This window comes from Haplochromis burtoni, unplaced genomic scaffold (assembly GCF_018398535.1).
Source record: "Haplochromis burtoni strain Fernald_Lab_line unplaced genomic scaffold, NCSU_Asbu1 Contig_221, whole genome shotgun sequence".
Lineage (NCBI taxonomy): Eukaryota > Metazoa > Chordata > Actinopteri > Cichliformes > Cichlidae > Haplochromis > Haplochromis burtoni.
Window position 1 is genome coordinate 412,991 of NW_024582582.1, and position 24,845 is coordinate 437,835.

The following is a 24,845-nucleotide window of genomic DNA, read 5'->3' on the forward strand; positions in this document are numbered from 1 at the left end:
GTCTGTTCTGCAATGGCAGATAGATCAGGGATGCTGAGAGGAGGTCCACGATGCAAATCCACATCGACTGTTTCAAACTGTATTTAAATACATTTAAAAAGCACCAATAACTCAAAGGTAAATATTATACTGGATAAAGTGCTAGTCTATTTTTTTTGTCTTTTCTTAAAATAAGCAGTTCATATGCCAGCTGTTGGCAGAACTGTAGAACTGAAAAAAAAATGTAAGAGCAGAACTTACTTTCAGATTTGAGGGATAGACTTTATATTTCATGTTTTGTGATGATTCTGTTCTCGTTGTTATTACAGAAGCTGCCCTCAGACCTCAGCACCGCCCAGTGACAACAGACAAATCATCCTGTATGTTTACTGTTTGTAGAAACTCCAAAATTAACTTATGAAAAAAGTACAAAGTCTAAAGTACCACATGATGTGAAAGTTGCAGCTTTTTAAAGACAAACAATCAAAGGGATTAATCATCCATATAACAGTTTCACTATATAGGAGCATAAACACTACCTCAGTTGGTTTTTCAGAGAGCTGCTGATCTCAGACCTTCACAGCTTCTCTTTTAACACTGAATGTACTCAATTGGTTCCTTAGTCTACCTTAAATGTCACATATATTGACCGTTACCTGCACCGTCACATAGTGCATATTTACACTACCCAGCTGGTTGTGGATTGTGCTTCTGGCACACCAGAGTGTCTCTTATTTGATAATTAAAGATTTGGCAACCCTAGCTCGGGGTTAGAGCTTATCCCAGCTATCATTGGGTGAGAGGAGGGGTACACACTGGACAGGTCACCAGTCTGCTGCAGAGCTAATACAGAGAGACAGACAACCATTCTCACTCATATTTATACCTATGGGTAATTTAGAATCCCCATTTAACCTAACCTCAGTAACTGCACGTCTTTGGACTGTGGGAGGAAGCCGGACTACCTGGAGAGAACCCACATTTAATATGTTCGTTTAAAATGTAATGTAGACTCTGATCAAGGGACAAGATTTGAGAATCATCCACTGGGCTAATAATGTTTATTTTCCCTTTAAAAAAACATGAACAGTACAAATAAAGCAGCATGTTAAGTCACTGCTATCTTTTTCCTCTTCTTTCAGCTGCTCCCTTTAATGTTCGCCACAGTGGATCTTTTGTCTCCATCTCACCCTATACCCAGCATCCTAATCTGTCACACCAACTGTTTGCGTGTCCTCCATCCCTAAATCCACTCTGTGTTCTTATTTCCTCCATATCCACTATCTCTTCTTTGCACAAGTCCAGATGATCTGAGCCTGCCTCGCTAACTATGACTCCAAAGTTGGTGCCCTCTGACCAGTTGGTGGTGGTCAGAGGGCCCGGTGGCGCCAGTGTCCGGCAGCCTCGCCTCTGTCAGTGCGCCCCAGGGTGGCTGTGGCTACAATGTAGCTGCCATCACCAGTGTGTGAATGTGTGTGTGAATGGGTGGATGACTGAATGTGTGAAGCGCTTTGGGGTCCATAGGGACTAAGTAAAGCGCTATACAAATACAGGCCATTTACCATTTACCTTTCCAAAACACTCTACCTGAGCCATCCTTCTCTATACTCTTGGTCTGGTCACTCCCACTGAAAATCTTAGCATCCTCAGTGCTGCCTCCTCCAGCTTCACCTTCACCATCTCCAAACCACACATAGCCGGTCTCACTACTGTCTAGTAAACGTTCCCTTTCACTCTTGCCATAGTGCTGCTCACTGACTGTAACTTGTCTTCTTCGCATTTAGCTTCAAAAACTTTTTTCCGTAGCTTAAAGTCCGTTGCCTTCTTCATTCCTCCACAGGTATATCATCGGCACCCTTCCACTCTAATCTTCGTTACTAATCCTCTGCACTTCCTAATTCACTAACTGTCTGACATTTGTCCTCTTCTCTCTCAATTTCTCTATTCATCAACTCATCAAGGCACTCCTCCCATATTCTCAGCACACTCTTATATTTCTGTCTCCATGCTTAATCACTCTAACCTGCTGCACATCCTTTCTAACTTCATCTCTCTGCCTAGCAAATGATGCATCACCACCATCTCTTTGTCCTCTTTCTTATGCTCAGAGGAAACACGTGCCGCTTTTGGGCAGTTTCTCTCACCACTTTAGCTGTACTTTCCCAGTCATCTGAATATTCTTCCCTACCTTCCTGAGCCTGTTTTAACTCACCACTAAACTCTGCAAAGCATTCTTCCTTCTTCACTTCCTCCATTTAATCCTTGCCACTGCATTCACTCACTTCTTCTTCATGATTTCATGATTTCCTAGCCAATTTCTGACATCCGCCCATTAGTTTCCAGCTTCAAGTTCATGATCCTGTCTGACATTCAACTCCATAGCACTCCTTCAAGATTCCCCGTTCTCCATTTCATTTACTATCTGCACTGTAGTAATAGAGTTTGAATCCACGTCCAATGCTCGTGGCTCTACTTCCCTTCTCCCGCACACACAATATATCTGTCTTCCTTCTCTCCTTCATATCACCCAGCTCTCTCCCTTTACTAGTCATAGTCTTTACTTTTTAAAGTCACTACTCACATCTCCAAACTCCCGCCCTTTTTTCTGTCTCACTGACTCCAAATACACCTCCCCCTTTACTTTTCTTCTGTCTTCAGCTGATAACTAAAAGAGGCTAATCAAAATATAGTCACATAAAGTTTAATAATTTGAAAATAGATATCAATATGCAGATTATAAGTATAAAATGTACATAAATTTGAAATAATTTGGCCCCTTTACAAATATATAAATAATAACAATTTTTCATCATTGCTTGAAAAAAAAAGATGTTGGTCTAATTTATCTTTGAGTTAAAAATACAAACAAACAAAGGCGATGTAAGTGAAGTTTAACACAGCAATTACTGTAAAACAGTGAGCAAGATTACAGTTCAGCCTTCAATAATATCTTTATTTGGTTTTTAAGCAAAAGCTAGAAAACAGTGACAAAATTAAAAACTTTGACCAACACAAGTGGAAACAAAAATAAAAGAAATATTTGGAACAGAGTGAAAAAATGGAAAGAAGGAAGACTTCACAAAATATTCTGTACAACACTTTAACATATTTACATGCAGCTTCTACATAACAAATGGAACTGGTGAGCAGTATATAATAACCTCATCCTGTACACACTGTGTAGAAAGCTCAGCATGCTTCATACAAAAATATCCAACAGGTTATGTGACTTTGGGTTTGTTTACATATAGTCATAACACAAACATGCATGTTTTAAACGTTGTTTGATACAAATCTACCCTACTTTTCATATATCTGTTATGTGCTGGATTATTAGGCTGGCAGTCTGAAATAGAAGGATTGATTCTGCACAGTACACAAGTAAACACACAGAGGAATGTTGTCTGAAATCTTTTTCAGATATGAATACAGATAGTACAATCATTAGCAGCATAACAGCCATATAAGCATGCAAAATAACATATTTCCTGGTGTTGTCATATAAAAATAGAGTCCTCCCTCACACTTACTTGCAGGATTATGACAGAAATAAGGCCACATGTCCATTTCCCTTCTGATACAATGTGACAAATACTCAGTAATCCAGATAAATATCATGTAATCCATTCGTTGTTGTTATTATTGTTTCTGTTTTCGTGACACAGCCAGGTTGAACATTCTAAAACCCTACATAAAAAGGTCAGAGACAAAAGAAAATTGATGAAACTTCACAGTATTTGTTTTATGGAGTGGTACCAAAAAAAGAGCCCACCTAACAGCAAAAATTGTGTCGTTGCAAAAACTCAGAAGGCTAAAATGTTAGAATATAGATGAAAATGGACAAAATAAACACCAATGAAATGGAGCCATTTTACAACATATACAATAAATACAGAAATCCATTGTAATAATTAAAAACACATCCTAATACAAATATGCTACTGGACAGAACCCACACTGCACAAAATCAAATACTTTTCTCTTATATCTAATTTAATTTGACCTCATCTTGTCTCATTACGTCTCTCCACTTCTTAGCTAGTGATATACCAAGTTTGATCAAGTGTTTCTAATGCAGTGGCAGATCCTCTTTCCTTCAATATGCTGGAGTTTCAGGACAGAAGTCCTAACAAACTATTTGTTTGTAATTCTAGCACTGTGCGCCTTTTTACTAGCAACATTCACGTGTAGCCTGTCTTTGAACTGCAAACTAAACACACCGGAAACAGAAACAATGGGGTTAACAAAATCAAGCCAGGACTGAAGTGCCAAAACTGCAGTTTCATGAATCACTTGAGGCTGGCTTCAAAAGCAAGTCTAACCTCACTGTCTGCCATGTTAATCTATTTATTTAAAAGGGACAGTGCAGTTTAACATAGTCCAAGTACAAAACATGAAACAGATGTAACGCACATAAGTTTATAGCTATTGCTAATTTTCAACAATTGTCCCTTGTTGGGCTTACAATCAAATGCCTGTCTCGACACCATTAAAAAGTATAGTAGAAAAAAAACAGGATTGAATGAATAGGATTCTCTTCATAAAAGCTATGGTAGTACATCTTTTTTTTTAAATTCAACCTTTTGAAAATACTTAAAGTGATTTAGTTAATAGGTGTGTCATCTACAGGGAGCTTGAGTCACTGCTAAACCGGTGCTGTCTTTGTTGATTCATGTTATCGATGCACCTTGCTCAACCTAGCTAGCATTAGCTTGCTAGCATTAGCTGGTAAGTTAAAACTTGTCCCTCTTATCTAAATATGGTCACTTCTGGCTTCAAAAACTGATGGTGGTGGCTACATGGGGGGTTAACCGAGACAACAGAGTTCAGTTCCCAAAGTTTTGAAGGAACTTGGAAATGTTTCTTTTGCAATGAGCTGACATCAGTTCACCACAGATTTCTTTCTGTGGTCACACCTACAAAATTCGAGCACTGCTCTCAAGCACTGGGTGGTTTCCGTCACTTTCCAGAGGATGGCCAGTGAGAAGATTGAATTTTAGGGATAGAGGGCTCTTACAGAGACAGGAGCATAAAAGGCATGAGAAAAGTGAATTGACGAATAATAATATTTTAATAATGATTAATATGTTTGTTGCATTCTGTCCTATTTCTTGGCCACACAGCAGCTGGTTTTTCCTGCTTTATTCTTGCATTTGTTTTGTCTGTGTACTTGTAAGCTGCAGTGTGTTGGGCTCTTTGGGACTGCCAATGAAAGATTTAGGTTTTCTGTTCAAGCACTTGCTCTCTTTTGCTTAAATCATTCATGCACACAACAAAAGCAAGGAAAATAAAAATACAGGATATGAGAAGAAAAAAAAAACACAAGAATTCGGCATGCATGATGAAGATAAAGTTTGCAAACTGAACAATGCAGCACTAAGTACCAAACCTCACATTCGATTTCTTCTTCTTCTTGGTGTTTCCCACTCTTCCCACACATTTTCTTTGCTACATTTGAAGTTTTCTGGCCTGTAAAATCTGCAATGGGAAACCCTTTTCATTTTAAATAGGTAGAAGCTGTAGACAGTTTCAGAACCAGAGGCACCTTCCTCATGCATGATTCATCCCAAATGACAGCCACAGCCAGGAGATTTACAGTTTAGAAGAAGACTGGGGACAGAGCTCACAGACACGGCTATGTTCGACTTTTTAACCAGGGCTGAAATGATCTGCCCTTCCATATGTTCAAATTGTACAGCGGCTGCAGGTGCAGAGGAGCAGGGGATGGCTAGTTTCATACCCTTGTATGTTTACTCCTTTCAGGAGGTGCTCACAAGCAACTCTCTTCATGTCCATGGGGGATTTTAACTTTAAACTTGCCCTGTCTTCTAACAGTGTCTTTGAAAAGGAGAGCAATTTCCATGCCTTTGCTAAAGTAAACTAAAACAAAAGTTTCATTTTCTACAGTAATAGACAGCATATAATTTTAAGAAAAGAGCCAGTGTTCCTTGGGCCTCAGTTGCAAGAACCAAGACATGATTTAATAGCCACTGAAACACCCTGAGAATAAGCAAATAAGGACAGGATATCACCCTCAGAGCTGTCTTTCTTCACAGCTGATAGAAATCAGTTTAGATGGCTGCTACAGCATTTATTATTCTATTACGGCAGACTGTGAACAAGACCAGTAGTAGAATCTTTTGACTTCCCACCTTTGCAAGAAAAGTCAATAAAGCGTCCATAGTGGATTACAACACACAAAGGAAACAATAGATTTGAATGGAGCCCGTGTGTCTGTGCAGAATCGTGTGTTATACCTGGAGAGTGTTTGTGATAGATGTTGACAAAAAATCAGAAACATAAAAAAAGATTTAAAAATCTATTGTCTATGCTTCTTGTATATGTCTTGCAGAAGAATCCTCGTAGTCAGTGCTTTCAGAAGGAATTCTTAGGTTCAGTTTACTGATTTGGTTTCTGTCCGATAACCTTGAAAACCCCAGAACACACCTACACACACACATGCACACACACACTTCCCTTTGCCCAAACAGCTTGCTCCACTCTGCCTGCTGTCCTTCTCTCAGGGGTGAGGGTTGCAGTGCTTGGTCGTAGACGTATTGGTTGCAGTTGTGGTGGACACTGAGGGGGAGTCGGAGGTGACGGGCAGGGGGGGGCGGGGTTCAATCCCCCGACTCTTCATGAATGACAGCAGCTGGTCAGGGATCTCTGCCAGGACATCCTTAGCCAGTCGGGCCATGCTCAGGACCTGGTTCCCTGACCGGTCGATGTAGTCCCGGAAAGGAACAAACTGGATCGGAGGCAAAAGTGACTGTTCAGTTCATTTGGTGTTTGTAGGTTCCTTCAGCATCTAAGGTGCTGCTAATACGCTTTCATACAGTTGAGGAGTTATTACTTTTAATGTTGCAGATGTATTGACATAACAGTACATCAAGCTCAAACTGTGAGGCTTCAGATTATCGTTGGTAACATTTTTTTGCTCTAAGATTGAAATATTCACAAAAAATGACCTGCCAAAAATCACACAGTAAATCATAAACTGTAAGTAAATTTTCATGTATCTGAAAATGTTGGGGTTTTTGCCCTAGTTGTCAAGACATAAACATTTTTTCAACAGTTTTCAAAAATCATATATTTTGATAGTGTGGAGCTAGGATGTAAGTCATCATCGTTGTTACTGACGACTTATGCCTCACAGGCTTTTTCCACTTCAACTGAAACGCACTCAAAGGAAAACTATTCTGTTTTTCCTTATTTCCTGTCCTACACTGGGGGTGGTTAGAGCTCACAGCGGGTCAGAAGGTTGGTCTGCAAGCCAAATATCATTGGGCAAGATACTAACCCCATGTCGGGTGCATTCAAGTTACTCTCTCATGCATCAGGTAAGCAGAAAAGTACTAGATAAGAACCAGTCCATTTATACTCTATATCCTATTCTAGTCGATGATGCTCATATTGAACAATAAATAATAATATTCTGGTCTTGGATCTTTCTTATGTCAGTGAAAGGAAATGTCTTTAATATTCAGGCAAACAGCTCTGATTGTGAGCATAAATGAAAGAAAAAGCTGAGATTGTTGGCTAACAAATTGCCAGTGATCATCACCAGTCTCATCCTCCTTTCTGACCTTAATTTACAAATGAATATCATGGTATATACAATATGACTTTAAAACCGGTGAATGAGACCATAAACTTATCAGAAACGCGTTTACTCGAGACAGATCAAACATGCAAAGAGTGTTTTTCTCATAAACATCTATACATTTGTTGACATCACTAGAATGTTTTGCAGGTAAGAAGGTTAAATAAATTTGATTGAGTTTTGATTCGGGTTTTATCCTGGACATAAAAAATAATTCTACATAGTTTTATACTGATAAACACCAAATAAGAGTGGATATATCTTATACAGTGCACCTGGACGATGTCTCTCTCAGCAAAGCGTCCCCTGGAGGAAACTCTGACCTCATCTCCATCCAGCTCCTCCATAGCTGAAGACAATAAAAACAACATATTTACTGGTAAAAATATTGCATGACTTACATGTACAATGGAAAAGCTGAACTGGAATTTTTATTCACACGCACAACAGAAAATCGTCTAAATCCAGATATATTTTTGCTAGTACGCTTAATGTTTGTGAAAATGATTAAAGTGGTAATTTTATCTCAATTATTTTGAGTAGAAATGTCTTAATTCACTCATGTTAACCACAGTTTAGTATGTTTGCTTTAGATCAAATGAGTGATTGAATTCCTGCATAAAAATTATGTTTTTTTCGTTATTTATTTTTAATGGTTAGACAAGAAAATCAGACAATACATTTATACAACTTGGCCTTTAATATAGCACATTTAGCAGTACCAACTACAATAAAATACAGCTTTAACATACAACAACATTTCCTCAGTAAGATGAGCATATGTCAAATACACCTTGCTTTTTTCACCTGTAGCTGCATTAACACAACGTCTCTTAGGACGAACATATTCTAACAGTTGAGCTGCTTTTTAACACTAAACATGTCAGTAATGTTCTGTACTCTTCCTCCAAACCAGAATAAACAAACGCTCCCCTATTCACAAGGATTTTCCACAGTGGGTAGGTCTGCATATTTAATTTGGCTGATTTTTACACTGGATGCTCTTCCTCCTGCAACCTCTAAGGGATTTGTTTAAATGTATAAAACCACTACAATATGAAGCCACAGCAGTACTTAAAAATGTGGCTGAAGAAATCTTCATAGTGACTACAATTCAAGAAATATTAGTGCTTCAGTTCCTTGATGTGACCAAGTTTGTAGATTTGTAAAAACCATGTTCTGTACCTTTTCATCAAGCTCTTGTGTGTGTGTTGACCAAATGATTAAAATAACAAGCAAACATTATAATCTTAATACATTTTATTATATATTTGACTGAATACATACAATTCCACTCACTTGTCATATCCTTAATTAGATTAGAAATTTGGCCAAAATATTGTTGCAATGGACCAAACTGTCAGATTGGTCATCAGGACCAATTTACACTTGGAAGGATCTGTCTAGAAAGGTTGGTCCTGGGTGAGGGGCCTGATTAAGAGTCATTTAGATAAACCCTTATGATAAAAACGCACAATTAAACATGGCTACCCTACCTGGAATAATTCTGGGGTGCCAGTCTGGAGCCTGCCCTGGTGGCTGGGCCTTAGGCCAAAGCATTACGTGGGCCCACCCTTCTGTGGGCTCACCGCTCGCAGGTGGTGCTTTAGGCATTTGATGCTAGCACTTGGTGCACAGTCGATCATAGCACTGAAGGCTTTGGAGAGGAGGTGCTGGTGTTCCAGTCCCTAGCTGACAACTCTGGCTTTAGGAACATGGAAGGTCACCTCTCTGGTGGGAAGGAGCCTGAGCTAGTGCGTGTAGAACTGTGGCTGTAAGATGTCATGGTATTAACCCCAGAACCAGAAGGTTCAGATGTACACTGGTGGTGAAGAGAGCCATCGAGATGAAAAAGTAGTCCTATCCAGCTTAGGACTGCAGTAAAAATTCACAGTGAGTCCCTTGGAGTGGAATTTGTGGCCCAGCAGAGGTAGTATTACTCAGCCTGCTGGCAGACGGAGAATGGATCATCTGCCTGCATCTGAGTCATGCAAAGTATGTGGTACAACCGGCCTGTGGACCAGTTGCTGGTCTAAAACAGCATATGTTGATCTTTGAAATTTCTTTTGTCCTCCTCCCATTCCTGTTGAAATCTGCTGTTTTAACCAAGTAGGCCCTGTGGACTCTTCCTGGTAGGACATGCCCCTGAATGTAGCATTTGGCAGATGCACAGGTTATCTGCTTCCAGCAACACGCACTTAGTACTTTGGAAGACTACATGGGAGCATGTCTAGGGTGGCTGAAAACCTCCCCCCCTATCCAAATGCGAATGTATGTTAGATGGACGCATTTGCAGGACCATAAACTATGCTTAAGGTCCTAGATGTTGCAGGGCTGTCTTACTTAACACTGTAACTTCGCTTGGAGGCTGAGGACAGTGTCTCTGAATTGATCGACTGGGATTGTGGCCAACTTCTTCAGGAAGGGGGTAGGGTTAAATTGAGATGAATAGCCAATTATTATGGGCCATTTGGTCCTTGTCCATCTATAGTGACAGCTTGGTTTTCATTGCTGGCAGTACGTCAGACCTGCTTTTTGTGAGAGTTCTTTTTTTGTCACTGATTCTGTTCATACGTGTCCAGTTGCAGCAAAGTGGCAGATGGTCTCTGGGAGGATCAGACTTGTCAGACTATGTGGTTCTTCTGACCTCATCAGGAGGTGACATCCAGCGTGCACTAGGATGATTTGCAGAGTGGTTGAAAAAGGCTGGCTTGCCCACTCTGGGAGGAGTTGATGGTCCAAATGGAGGAGTTTGGGATTATCTGGGTCTTGTTCATGAGTGAAGTGAGAGTGGAGCTGACACTGATAGACAGGAACAGTAGAGTGTCAGTGGTGTGGCAGACAGCTATTGATGACCTATGGTCACATGAGGTCTTAGGTGCAAGCAGTGAAAATGAACTTCCTCCTCATCTGAGAGGATGATGAGTTCAGTCATTTGGGAGGAGCTCAGGGTAGAGCTGTTCCGGCTCCACATCGAAAGGAGCTAGTTGATGTGGTCTGAGCATCTGACAAGTGCCCCCTCATCGTCACCCAGGTGAGACATTCAGGGGCATGTCCTACCAGGAAGAGCCCACAGAGCAGACCCCTGACATGCTGGAAAGATTATACCTCTTGTTTGGTTTGGGAACTGGTCTCCTTGAATGAGCTGGAGGTGCTCTGGGCATCTCTGCAAAGACCGCCCCTGATATTCAGAGCCAAATAAGGGGGAGAAAATGCAGTGGTGACAATGACATACTGTATACAAATAGTTACCTAATAGTTAAAACATGCAGCTGTTGATTATGTGATTCTACTTTGTAAACCAGAAAACAGCTGAGGTAAAAGACCCAGCTGTACAGTGAAATTGTGTCAAGTGTTGTAGTAGGATGGGGCATCTGTCTGTTACAGACAGAAATAAATGACAATAACAAAGACCACAGCATTCATTCACTGGTGTAAGGAAGGCTTTTAGTTTTACAAAAGGACCTGAAATGGGTGCATCCAAATAATAACCTTCTAAATAAATAGGTTTGTTTTTTTAACACATACATTTAAATTTTTAAATTACAGTATTACCTAATTTCATTAAAATTACTTTAACATTTGAAGCAGATAAACAAAAGAAAGCTGACTGTGCTTAAACTTAATTTAGCTCCATTATTTAGAATTTAGACAAAATTCTTGGTTAACTTTTGCCGACTGTTTAAATAATGTTTGCTTTAAACAATTTGCATTGCATAATTATTAAAAAGTTTGACGTATACATATTTTCCTACGCCTGAAACAGACGAACATTGTGACAAGACTGCTGTTATACACGTTACACTCGCACTTTCAGACAACCTACAGAAATACTTTCACATACATATTTTCACAGCTGTAGTTTTTTTGTGTTTAATTTATAATATTAACCATAAATACTGTCAAGAACAATCTGTCTAAAATGCTGAGACAGGAGTAAAGGTTAACTATCAATCAGAAGACTTGTGTTCTGTCCACAAACTAAGAAAACAAAGTTTGTGTGTAATGGGAAAGACACTGAATGGCAATGAAAATAAGATCAGCATCAAGTTAAAAAAGCAGCAACGTTAATAAAGATTTAGTCTGCATTACATCCAGAGGTTAAAGTGTTGTAGTTTTCTGTTATTTAGCACTGAGTTTAGTCGTGGTTTTGCTTCTATTTCTGTTGTCGATGTGCCTGATCCCCCTTTTCTGTTTACATGTTTCCCTCCTTGTGTTTTATTCCATGTCTCCTCTGTCTGTCATGTGCTTTGTGTATGTTTTTTCCAGCCTGTCCTGTCCCCTCCCCTCTCCTTTCATATCTCATTTTAATTTTTCTGTATTTCACTCTTTGTGTCTCCTCCCTTTGTCTCACCCTTGTGCATTCCTTCCTCCCAGCCTCGTGTCAAGCCGCGTATTCTTGTCTCCGTCTTAGTGTTTCCTGTTTTACTTTGACAGTGTCGCGTCCTGTGTTCAGTGTGTTCAGTTTAGCTTCGTCCTGTGTCATTATGTTTATCCGCCTCAGCTGTGTTCCCCGTGTGTTTCCTCTTAAGATTTATGGTGTGAGTTGTAATTGGTTCTTTTTCAGGCTTTCTGTTAACCGTCCTTTGTGTTTCCATGTCTTCAAGTTATCCAAATATTTCCATGTCTTAGTTTTCCCAGTTTAGGTTTTATGATCAGCTCTTGCCTAGTTTATTTTCTCGTTTGGTTTATGTCTTGAATCAGTCCTAATAAAGGCTCGCTTTTTGTTACGTTCAGTCTTTGCGTTGTCTGCTTTTGGGTCCACATCACAACCTCCACACAGTCTGCAGTCCAGCCTGTGACAAAGTTTTACCTTACAACAATGACATACAACAGTGCTGTGCTAATAGAATCAGGTGACCTCTTTAATGTCACAGAAGGCTATATTGTAACAACAGAAGCATCCAGATCAGTGCCCTACCAAATGAAATTAATAAAACATATCCTGTATACTCAGGATATGTGCTGTTAATTACACTCAAACAAATTCATAGTCAGTAGAAAGAATTCAGCGATAAAAGTTGACTCACTTCCAGAGTAAACAACATTAATTACATCTCACAGGAAAAAGAGAAGAAGTTCACTTGGAGTACTTTTTGTTTTCCTTTCGACTTGTTATCTAAACAATGTGCCAGACAGTTTTGTGTTGTTTTTTGTTTCCCTGCCTATATGACTGGATTCTAGTGTGTAAATATAAAGTTTGGGTGTGAAAGAACTTCATTAGGTTTATTTACACTTTTATCTCGTGAATAAAGATGACAAATATGACTATAACAGCTCCTGATTCTTCCCAAATCTTTTTGTATTTTTTCCAAATCCCAAACCTTCAACCCAAACTGATATAAACTAACACCAGTGAGAACACAAGCGCAGATCTGGCTACTGACAAGTCATTCAGTTGTCCTCAGGGACTGACAAATATATGAGAGCAAAGCTAGTTTGGTCTTTCTGCACCACATCTGCTCCCTGATGCTCTCAAAGTGGGGGAAGCAACAAGAAGAAACTGTGTAAACCAACCTCATTAGAGCTTATATAGGCCATGCAAAGTTAATATATAAAAGCGGAGGGCCGCCTGAGCCCCGCATCACTCTATTTATAGTTTGTCATCAACAAGCTGAATGAGATGAGCAAGTGACAAACAATCTGCAGTAATCCCAAGAGAGGTTTTTCATGTCTGAATTTAAAGCAGAGGGAAGGAAAGGAAAAAAGAGAAAATAAATTAGATTAAAATAAAGAATGGAAAGTAATGTGAATAAAAGAAAACATCTGAAAAAATTAAAGGAAGCAAACGAAAAAGAAGAGGAAAACAAATATAATAAAGTAAAGAGAAGAAAGTAAAAAAAAGAAAAAGGAAAGGTTAAAATGGTCAAATGCAGGAAGAAAATGTCAAGGAAACAACAAAAAAGGAAATAAATACAAGGAAATGAAAAATAGAAAGGGCAAGATATGAAGCAAAGAAAAAGAGAAGATAAAGGAGAGGAACAAGGATGCTGAGTGACGGATGTTGAGGGCAGGCTGGTGGGGCTCCACATGTCACACAGAGATGGCAGATGGTGGCCGGGAGCAGAAGAAGCAAAGGGGCGGGATGAACAGAGACGCGAGAGAGAAGGAGACAGAAATATATTCAGCTAGAAGGTGTTGAAAAGTGGTAGTGAGGGTTCAGCTGTGTTGGGTGATCCCAGGGAGGGGAGGAGCCCACTGAGACACACAGGCTGATAGAAAGCCTGCTGCGGCCCTGAGTAACACAAGACTGTGTGTGTGTGAGATGCTCCACTGTTACTCTGCTCACAGTAATGTCAATGTCATGAAATATGATAGGGACCATTGTGGCTGTTTCTCATGATCCGTCTGAATAATAGTGTTATCAGTAGGCAGTGATCATCTCATGCTCTGTGTCTACTCCAGCAGTAACGGGGGACTACTCCGTCACCACCTCCTCTGGCATCCCTGTGGCTTTGTTGTTTTTCTTTTAAAAAAATGCTTTTCATGTCTTTTGTTGAAGTGCATTAGCTATACAAAAAGGCATTAAAAATGCAGCAAGTACATACAAATAAATACGGCAAAACAAAGCGTCTGAACATTAACAGTGTTATACCAGCTGATAGGAATCCCATCGAGCACCTTTGGGACATCCTGGGTAGGTAAATTTGTGAAAATACTATATTGTTGCATTTTTAATGGCTGCTAGTATAGTTAGCCACCACCATCCCACCTGCTTTGCAACTCAGATGCTGGAATTGAACCCGTACCAATCAACACAGGGACCTTGTGGTAAATGGACTGGTTCTTATACAGTGCTTTTCTACTCTGAGCACTCAAAGCGCTTTACACAACTGCCTCATTCACCCATTCACACCATGAGTGAACGGGTGATTGGTTATTATGATTAAAGATGATGTGATAAATGTGACAAACAGACAAACAATCTTTTATCACATCCATTCATTCTATTAAACAAGCCCTTTTGTTGTTTAATATTATTTTAGTTTATTGTGCAAAAACAGGTCTGAAAAACTTTTAATTTATCAGCTGTCAAATCCTTTGCTCAAGATACTTGGTGAAAATGGAGGAGATATAGGCTGGCTTTGTTAAATGCCTTAGATTTTTTTTCCTGATAAGAGGTTTGCTGCTTGCACTAGTAACTCCGTTCTCTACTATCTCTGGATTGTGACACTTTGACACTTGCATTTGTAGACCAGCTGTTTTGGGTTTCTTCACAATCTGATGGATCTTTGGCTGCAGCTGTTTCCAGTGGGGAGTCCAGCTCGCCTGCTCTCTTATGAACTTTCTACAAAAGAACTGTACTTTACATATCCGCTTCCTGCACTGTGGTCTTTGATCTTTTTTAAATCTTCTTACTGCTTTTTCTGGTTAGTTCTCTACCCTTCATGTTTCATTATGGCTACCACTGCAGATCAAGAAGTTGACAATGCAGGTTGGACGTCATGCAAAATATATTTGATGTCAAAATGTTTCTGTTAAGATGTTTTTTAATGTAATTGACACAATAATAAATCTTAATAGTATCTTTATAGTTCAAAATATTAAATTCTTGTGAAGAAATCAATTGTGAAGAAGTCAGTAAAATGCATTTTGATCTTCTGCCATGCTCAAACAATTTTGTTTGAAACCTTTTATAAAACACATATGTGGCCCAGATCCTTAAAATAAGTGTGAGATGTTATTTTTAGCAGCGTGGGAAGCCAGATGAGCTGGAGGGAACAGAGAGAAGAAAGGATGCAAGGAAAGGATGATACCTTTCCAGAACAGAATGGTTTATTATAAATTTTGATTTCAAAAGGCTCATTCCCACAAGACGCCCCTGAAAGTCTCCAGTCTGACTGGGGATGAGTGATGTGTGGAGGCTTTACTCAACCAGGGAGCAGACCTGAGTAGAATTGCAGCTGAATACATTTTTGTAGCACAAAAATTACAAGCAGAGTATTTGATTTATCCTCTTTTCTGAGCGTGTGCCTGCTTTTGAAGCTTTTCAAGCATCACAGAGGATAAATCAAGTGCACACCATGAAGCTCTGTGTGCTGAGTGACAGAACCTGCAGACTGTTTTGTTGAGCCCAGAATGCCACTGACAGAAGAAGTGCCACAGGATTATTAAAGATGATTCAAACACAGCAGTGAAGATCTCTTTAATTTCCTCGAGTCTCTTGTGGGTTTTTTTCTGTCAAGTGAAATAAACTTTTTTGCCACAGAATTCAGTTAAATTGCAGACTGCTGCTCTCGCTGTCTGACTTTTGCTTTAATTATGCTTCTTATGTCACACACAAGTATTCACCCTTGACCCAAACGCTCAGCACAGATTAATAGGTCCCTATGAGGGCTCAGTGTTTGTTCAGCTTAAATCATTTTTGCCTTTCCCTTCCCTCACCAAAGAACATAATTTAAATCGCGTGTTAAAAAGACACTGACGCTTTATAGGTCAGGTGGTGAGCATAAGAGGACAGGCCTCTTTCGCCATTAGCGTAATATTATGTTAAGTATATTTCTAGGATGTCACAGAGGAGGAGCACATGGATTCGTTATCTACTCAAGAGTCTAATGCCAAAACAATGCACCAAGCCTGATTCTGGTGTTTTCCATTTTCTGATGTGTTAAATGCTTAATAACTTTTGAGAAATGCAGTAATTTTCTACTGATTGCACAAGTCCTGGCAGACGCAGGGACAGTGTCAGAAGAGTAAATATAATAACAACTTGATCAATGATGTCATAACAACAGAAATTTGTCACCAAAAACCTTTTGATTCAATTCAATTTAGTTTTATTCATTTATTTATTTTATTTATATAGCAGCAAATCACACACAGTTGCCTTAAGGCTCTTTAAAAAGAAATAAGGATTAGCTTTAAAAACATGCTCCAAAGTAGATAAACATATGATTTATTTATTGGCACTCGGCCATCAAGTCTGTTGATTCTGATTCATTTGTACAAAGATTTAATCAATCTCTTAATTACGAGCACAATATTATCAGGATTAACAGAAGTGATAAAAACAAAACCCAAGTGGGAACAAATTGTTTCTTGAACATTCAGTGAAAGAAGAAAAAACCCTCAGTAATTTAATTAAAGGCTTGCTGTTCCCGCTTGCTAGTTAATTGTGCATTTGCAGAAATGTTTGAAAAAAGGAACTGCTCTGTGTGTTGGCAGTCAGATGGAGAGGTCTGATACCAACCTGGGATTTGGAGAACTGCAAACATTTAACATAATGCCACTCATACAATCAGTAGAAAATGAGCACATTTTGATGGCTGATTAGAATCTTATTAAACAGAAAATGGAAAATTAAAGTAGTTGTGAGTACAATGGGGATATGTAGCCTAGAAGAGAAACTTTGACAGCACGTGTTGATCACACTTGTTGTAAAAGTTCTGGCCCACCAAAAACCAGATCTACGTTTAGCTGATATCCCAATCAAGGTAATCTTCTCAGCCATCTCCACATGAATAGATTGGAACATTGTGTGGTTTCACAGATAACAAACAGCAATCATTTCTGGCAATGAAAGCTGGCTTTCTAGCTACATTTGAGCAATTTTCAGATGAGGCATTCAGAAATATTTAAAGTATTCGTGGAGTTCTATATCATGAACTGCTTCACAAAGAAACTATGCCATCAATGAAGTTTTATAGCAACATCCTTAAGCATCTGATGGAGCTGCTGTGGTGATTGCCATCACGTCAGTGTCTGCTAGTACACGGTGCATTTTTTGGAGACGACTCTCTGTTTCATCCTCTCTGTCTCCCCGTCTTGGTGTCAAGCTCGGTGAGTCTCGGTGCTCCTGCAACTTCCTGTTTTATTTTGTCAGGCCTCATCTCATGTGCATTGTGTTCAGTTTTGCTTCCCCATTCTAGTTATGCCTAATTTGTTCCTGCTGTGTTCCCATGTGTTTCCACTTCCCTAATCACCCCCTAGTGTATATATTATCTCCGTCTCCCCTTGTCCCTTGTTGGTGTCTCAGCTTATCTTCCAGTTTCTTGGTTGTTACTCAGGTTTTATTGCTTTTTAAAAATTGTATTTATTTAGTTTTTTAAATGAATAAAGTGATTCCCAGTTTAAGTCCTCTGGTTCTTTTGGCTTTCCTTGTTTTGTTTCAGCCTTACTGAATGGCTCGCCTTTTGTTAACTGTTCTCCTGCGTCATCGGCATTTGGGTCTCTGCCTCACATCATCTGCAGCTGCAGCTCCTGAAACTATTTAGTTATTTATTTTTTGAAATGTGAAAATATCAAGACGTAAGTTAAACTACATAGTGGCAATGTCAGGAACAGAAACATTGGGTGTAGAGTTAACATCAACACCAACCTTAGTGGCATTGGCTTGTGATTATATCCCACTGTCTTTACGTCAACATGATACTAAAGCTTTATGACCAGTAATATTGAATATAATTAACAGAGGTATTGGATATATTTTAGACTTCCGGTTTTGACGAGCATGGGGTAGTCACACTTTCCCTTAGCTCCCGCAACTTTTAGTTATTTGAACGAGCCCACCTAACTTATCTTTTGAGGCAAATATCTTGGTGATTTGGTGAAGCCGTCGGAACATTTGATGCCCTGTCATGTCGCCTAAACCTGTGAAGTCGAATGGCAAAACAACCGAATGCGTGGCTGCTAGCGTTCCTGCGAATGTTAGCAAAGCCGACATAACAGCACTGCTAGCGGAGCACTGTTTGGCTTTACTGGCGGAGCTAAAAGTCAGCTTTTTTGATGACGTGAATAAAAAGCTGGACGGACTACAGAAGGCATTGGACAACCATGGTGAGCGCCTAGAATCTTTGGAGGAAAGCGCCGAAACGCTCGACCACCGCCTTGCTAAAGTGGAGGATACCTGTGAGACACTACAGGTCGCTAATGAAAAGCTGAAGGCTAAGCTATCGGACATTGAGTCGAGAAACAGACGCTGCAATACTCGCCTTATTGGCCTGGAGGAAGGGATTGAGGGTCCACATCCCTCTAAGTTTTTCTCACAGTTGTTGCAAGACGTTTTTGGAGAGACATTTTCCCCTCTCCCCCCGAACTGGATCATGCACACCGTATTTCGGCCCCCAAACCGGCCCCTGGAGGCAGACCCGTCATTGTCTGTTTTCACCGCTACCAAAACAAGGAGCTGCTAATACGAGAGGCTAGGAAGAGGAACGACTGGATAAACCATTCCGGGTCTATGAAGACTACAGCCCTGAGGTGGTGAGCCAGAAACCATCACTGCTATACCCGGTGCGACTACGCATTGTTAAAACGGATGGTGTATGCCTCACATTTGGCTCTGTGGCTGAGGCCGAAAGGTTTGTGCAAGACTCCATGGAAGACTGAACTGTTTTGAGGCACGTGGAACACGGGACTACTTCGGACGACTGTTATGGCATTGTCATGATTCCTATGTTGATTTTCAGACATTTAACTTCATTTCTTTTTCTTTATTATTTTTTTGGCGTGACAGTGCAATTATTTGCACATATGTTGAATGGTGGACTTCACCAGGGTACACCTGGTGGGTCTTATTTCAACCTTTACACTATGCAGGCTTAAGGAGCTTTAGGTAGGATAGTTATGGAAGTTTTTCAGTTAGATTGGGTAGGTGTGCTGTTTGTTCTGACAGCTAGTGTCACCTGGGGGTTCAGGGGGTTTCTGGGAGGGTTTCTGTGTTTGACTGTCCAAGTTAAGAACCAAGTGCTTTATGTTTCTTGTCTGAGCAACCAGCTAAAACCTTTGATATATTTTCAATGGTTACCTCTATTGACTTAGTGACCTGGAATGTTAAAGGCCTGAACCATCCTATTAAAAGAAAGAAGGTTCTCACTCACTTGAAAAATATGGGTGCTGATATAGCCTTTATTCAAGAAACCCATCTTAAAATGTCAGATAATACTCGTTTAAAATGTAGTTGGGTGGAGCAGCTCTTCCACTCACATTTTACAAAGGGAAGAGGTGTAGCGATATTGGTCAATATATTGGTTTTAATAAAAGGGTTCCTTTTATCCCCTGTTCGACTCTGGCTGATTCAAATGGATACGTTATAGTAACCAGATCAATTTTTAATATTAATGTTACATTAGCAAATATATATGCCCCAATTTTTTTTTCACGCGTCCTCGGCCTCCTGCCATGTTTGAATACCCATTTACTTATTATGGGTGGTGACTTTAATTTGTGCTTGGACCCTGGGATGGATAGATCGTCTGTAAGAACTGGATACTCGACAGTAAAGTCAGCTTCTTATTTACAGTCCTTTTTTTCAACCTACGGCATCTTGGGCATTTGGCGTTTTTTACACCCACAAGTCAGACAATATTCCTTTTTTTCAAATGCTCATCAAACCTACAGTAGAATTGACTATTTTTTTTTTACTGGTAACAAACTAGCCTCTCTTGTTAAGTCATGTGATTATCAGCCTATTGTAATATCTGACCATGTGCCCTTAATATTGACACTGCATATACCCGGTATGGAGTCTCCTAAACTCTCTTTTGTTAAGTGATGAAAACTTTATAGAGTTTATTTCAGATCAAATTACCTACTTTTTGGAATTTAATTTAACTCCGATATTTCCATCTCGTCGGTCTGGGAGGCTCTTAAGGCTTATCTTCGCGGCCAGGTTATATCGTTTACAGCCAATAAGAAATGCACTTCTACTTCTAAACTAAAGGATTTGGAAAAGCAAATAGCAGAACTGGATAATAGGAATTCTCAGAACCCCTCACCAAATTTATATAAAGAACGTTTGAAACTGGGTGCAGAATATGATGTGCTCGCCTCACATTCTATAGAATATTTATTGTTAAAGAACCGCAGTGATACCTATGAGCACGGAGATAAGGCGGGAGAGATTCTAGCAAGACAGTTGAAATGTGCAAGAGCCAGGCAAACTATTAATGGGGTCGCAACCCGAGATGGTGGAACTGTTACAGATCAACAGGGGATAAATGATGCTTTTCAGCATTATTATTATAAGTTGTGTAGCTCCGATAACACCAATGATTCTAACCTCCTCTCTGATTTTTTTAGAGACCTAAAGATTCCAACATTGTCCTCAGACGAGGTTTCCACCCTGGATGCACCTCTGCAGCAGCAGGAGATCATAGCGGCAATAAAATCATTACAGTCTCGCCGATCACCAGGCCCTGATGGCTTACCGAACGAGTTTTATGCCGCCTTTGCTGGAAAACTAGCCCCTGTGTTAGCTACGTTATATACTGACTCTCTTGCCAAAGGTGTTTTGCCTGATAGCCTAAATCAAGCCTGTATAACATTACTTCCCAAAAAAGATAAGAACCCTTTGGAATGTGGATCCTACAGGCCGATTTCACTCCTGAATTCAGACTATAAAATACTAGCGAAGGTTTTGGCCAACCGATTGGAAAAAGTTTTACCCAACATAATCTCTTCAGATCAGACTGGTTGTATTAAAAACAGGCACTCCTTTTTTAGTATTCGTCGACTACTTAATATAATGTACACCCCCAGCCAAGCTGCTTCCGAATGCCTTCTCTCCATGGATGCGGAGAAGGCTTTCGATAGAGTAGAATGGGAATATCTATTTGAGGCCTTGCAAAGATTTGGGTTTGGAAGTTGCCCCCTCAGCCCCCTCCTTTTCGTATTAGCTATTGAGCCGTTGGCAATAGCTATATGAAGTAGTCATGCTATTCAAGGCATTTCGCGATATGGAACTGAGCACAAATTATCTCTCTATGCCGATGATCTCCTGCTGTTTGTGTCCAAGGCTGAGGTAACAATTCCCTACAATCTTGAACTTTTTGATACATTTGGGCTTGTGTCAGGCTATAAATTGAATCTACACAAGAGTGAATTACTGCCTCTAAATATGCCTCTTTCCACATTAGCAAACATTACTGTTCCCTTCAAGATTGCAACGCGCAGTTTTGTCTATCTAGGCATAACTGTGATGAAAAACTTCAGTGATCTCTTTAAAGAAATTTTTACTAAGTTACACCTCAGTATGCAACAAGACTTGTCAAAATGGTCGCCGCTTCCTCTCTCGTTAGTTGGGAGAGTGAATGTAGTTAAAATGTCTGTATTACCCAGATATCTTTATCTGTTTCAAAGCCTCCCTATATACATTCAGAATGCTTATTTTAAGAAATTGGACTCTGCAATTACATCATACCTTTGGAACAATAAGAAACCACGTTTGCATAAAACACATCTGCAAAAGTCAAAGCAAGACAGAGGCCTGGCTCTACCGAATTTCTGTTATTATTACTGGGCTGTTATGCTGTCTGACCTACTGGCTGCACTATCAGCACGATTGCAGCGGACCCGTATGGGTAGAAATGGAGAAGCTCTCTTCTGGTTCTTTCTTGCTATCGTCTGTCGTAGGTGCATCTATCCCGTTACCCAAAAGCCTGACAATTGAGAATCCTGTAGTTAATAATATTATCCAGATTTGCTTTCAGTTTAGAAAACATTTTAATCTTCTGAAGATGTGCTTAGGCAGCCCAGTAGCTTCCAACTATGTTTTTTCCCCTTCAATGTCTGATGCCACATTTCAGGGCTAGCAGAGGCGAGGGCTGAGATCTTTAAAAGATCGTTTGCCTCATTTGAACAGCTGACTAATAAATACAACTTACCCCCCTCTCATTTTTTTAGGTATCTACAAATACGACACTTTCTTTCAGGCTCTATCCCAGGGTTCCCAAATAAACCCCCTAATGATGTAATGGATGACATTATGTGTTTTAACCCAGCTAAGAAAAAGGCCATATCATCAATACTTGTTCTGATTTTGCGGCTGGGTTCTTCTTCTATGTCTGCAATTAAGCGATCCTGGGAAGAGGATCTTAGAATCTGTATTGCTGAAGCAGACTGGGGCAATGTTTTAAGTAATATTCACTCGTCCTCCATGTGTGCAAGACATTGCCTTCTGCAGTTTAAAATAGTGCATAGGGTCCATCTCAGCAAATCGAAATTGGCAAAGATGTATCCTCAGATTGACCCAACGTGCGAAAGATGTAAATTGGCAGAGGCCACCTTGTTTTGGTCCTGTCCCAAAATACAAAAGTTCTGGACGGATGTCTGTGAGGCTTTGTCCAAGACCAAAAATAAAAAATGTGAACCTGCTCTGTGAAGCACACACATTATACACACACATTAACAAATACACACACACACACTTACATATTTCTATTTGCTTCAGTCAGCTTTACAGCAGTCACAGGACATTTTCTTCAGGAAATGCTCTGCCGTGATTAACCAAAAACATTTAAGAACATGAGGAACAGGAGGAAAAGGAGGAAATAAGGAAAATCTCTGATCTCGTTTGGAACCACATGTCTGTAATTTTTTTTTCTCTCAAGAGCCCAAATTTAATTATTTCTTGTAATGTCCTGGAGCCATTTGACTTTTCATGCCGGTTTGTATTTGGTATTCATTTTAAATAGGTTGGGTTTTCCACTGGGACATTTTTATCTCCTTGGATGTACTGAGGCTGACATTTTCTGTGGGTTACTACAGCTCCATTTTAAATGATTAAACCATGTGGAGAACTGAATGATATTACAGACATATACTGTAAGTAGGAACCAATGAGGTTTGTGCCCTGGAATACAAACTATATAGGCTGGAATGTTCTTTGCTCCTGCAAGGTTGGTTTTAACAGTTGGTTTTAACAGTGCTACATAATGGAGCACAGCAAAGAAACAGATGCTCGATTGTATTTGTGAAACAAATAACGACGTCTCTGACATGTATCTGTCAGCGTGAAAGTACTCAGCACATCCCCTCTTTCATGTCACACACAAGTACTTACCATCAAACTCAGCAGGGCCCACTCCTACTATGATGACAGACATTGGCAGAGAGGCTGCCTGTGGAAGGAGCATAGAATGAATACGAGACAGATTACAGTTCCCCCACTCCTTGAAAGACAGTTTTACACAGTAATGCAGCAATATACAGAATGGCATACCAGTGAAAAGCTAGCTTTACCTGATACAGTTTGACTGAACTTCAGTTGTGGGTTTTTTTTTTCCAGAACATTATGGAATTAGTACCAGTCTTTGTCTCTGCCTGTTTCTCTTACTTCTGCAGTAGCATCTAATTTAAGTCCAATACAAACACATTTTGTCGATCAGACACTTGGTAGTTAACCACAGTATGTGTAAATCAAAATATTTTCCATCCATCCAGCCATCTGTTCTCTTCCATTAACTTCACAAAAAGCCAGTCTGCCTGGGGTAACACAGAGAATACTTACATTCCGTATTTCCATTATTATTCGTTTTAATATTGATCAGTACAACTTTGAGATTCTCTACATTGCATGCTAGTCATGGCAATGGTTAAACTAACTACCTAGTTGATCCCTAATAATTTAGACACATACACATACCAATAAAAAAAAACTGTGTGATCAGATAGAGGAAGTGGCTGACATCTAGAAGTCCTACCAGTGGTTGGACAAAGTTGGATTGAAAGACAGCACAGAGGCACTGATCATAGCAGCACAGGAACAAGCTCTGAGCACAAGGTCCATAGAGGCTGGGGTCTATCACACCAGGTAAGACCCCAGGTGCAGGCTGTGTAAAGATGCCTCTGAGACAATCCAGCACATAACAGCAAAAACATCAGTGCCGAGCATAGCCTGGAAGTCCTGAAGTGATAATGGGATATGTGCCCCAGGATGGTTGGGAATGACCGAATAAGATCCTGTGGGACTTCCAAATACAGACGGACAAACTAGTAATGTCCAACCAACCAGAAAGAGAAGTGGTGCACAAGCAGAGGAAGACAGGTGTAGTAATAGATCTATCTATACCAAATGATAGCAAAATGAAGAAGAAGGAAAACGAGAAACTCAAGAAATACCAAAGGCTGAGAGAGGAGCTCAAGAAGATATGGAGGGTGAAGGCAAAAGTGGTGCTTGTGGTAAACAAGGCAGTGACCTGGGCAAGTGGCTCCAGCATATCTCAGGAATGACATCCGAGATCTCTGTCCAGAAGAGCGCAGTCCTGGGAACAGCAAAGATACTGTGCAGAGCCCTGAAGCTCCCAGGCCTCTGGTACTCCACATGTACTCCTCCAAGTGTGATTTGAGACAAGCCTGACTTTGTTTATGTCAGCGCTTACAGCTGTGACTGGTAAGTCTACATGAGGTAATCAACTTCTGACTTTTTCCTCCTCTTCTTTTTCCCCCCATTTTTTTTTATTTCTGTTCATATTTGAGCCACGATTGAGCCGGGCTCAAGAGTTGGGAGTTTGCCTTGTAATCGGAAGGTTGCCGGTTCGAGCCC

The 24,845-nt window shown here is 40.1% G+C and overlaps 1 protein-coding gene across 3 annotated transcripts in view; it reads right to left on the reverse strand.

The window, feature by feature from the left end:
- Positions 1–4,551: 4,551 nt before the first annotated feature.
- The window catches only part of LOC102302282 (copine-9), a 198,881-nt gene continuing 178,587 nt past the window's right edge, over positions 4,552–24,845 (reverse strand). For all 3 annotated transcript variants that reach the window (XM_014338841.2, XM_014338840.2, XM_042226621.1), the window contains 3 exons: positions 23,364–23,421; positions 7,858–7,931; positions 4,552–6,727 (listed from right to left, as the gene is read on the reverse strand). In XM_014338841.2, coding sequence (XP_014194327.1) covers positions 6,500–6,727; positions 7,858–7,931; positions 23,364–23,421 — 360 coding nt within the window. In that variant the 3' untranslated portion in view covers positions 4,552–6,499. The remainder of the gene's footprint in view (positions 6,728–7,857; positions 7,932–23,363; positions 23,422–24,845) is intronic.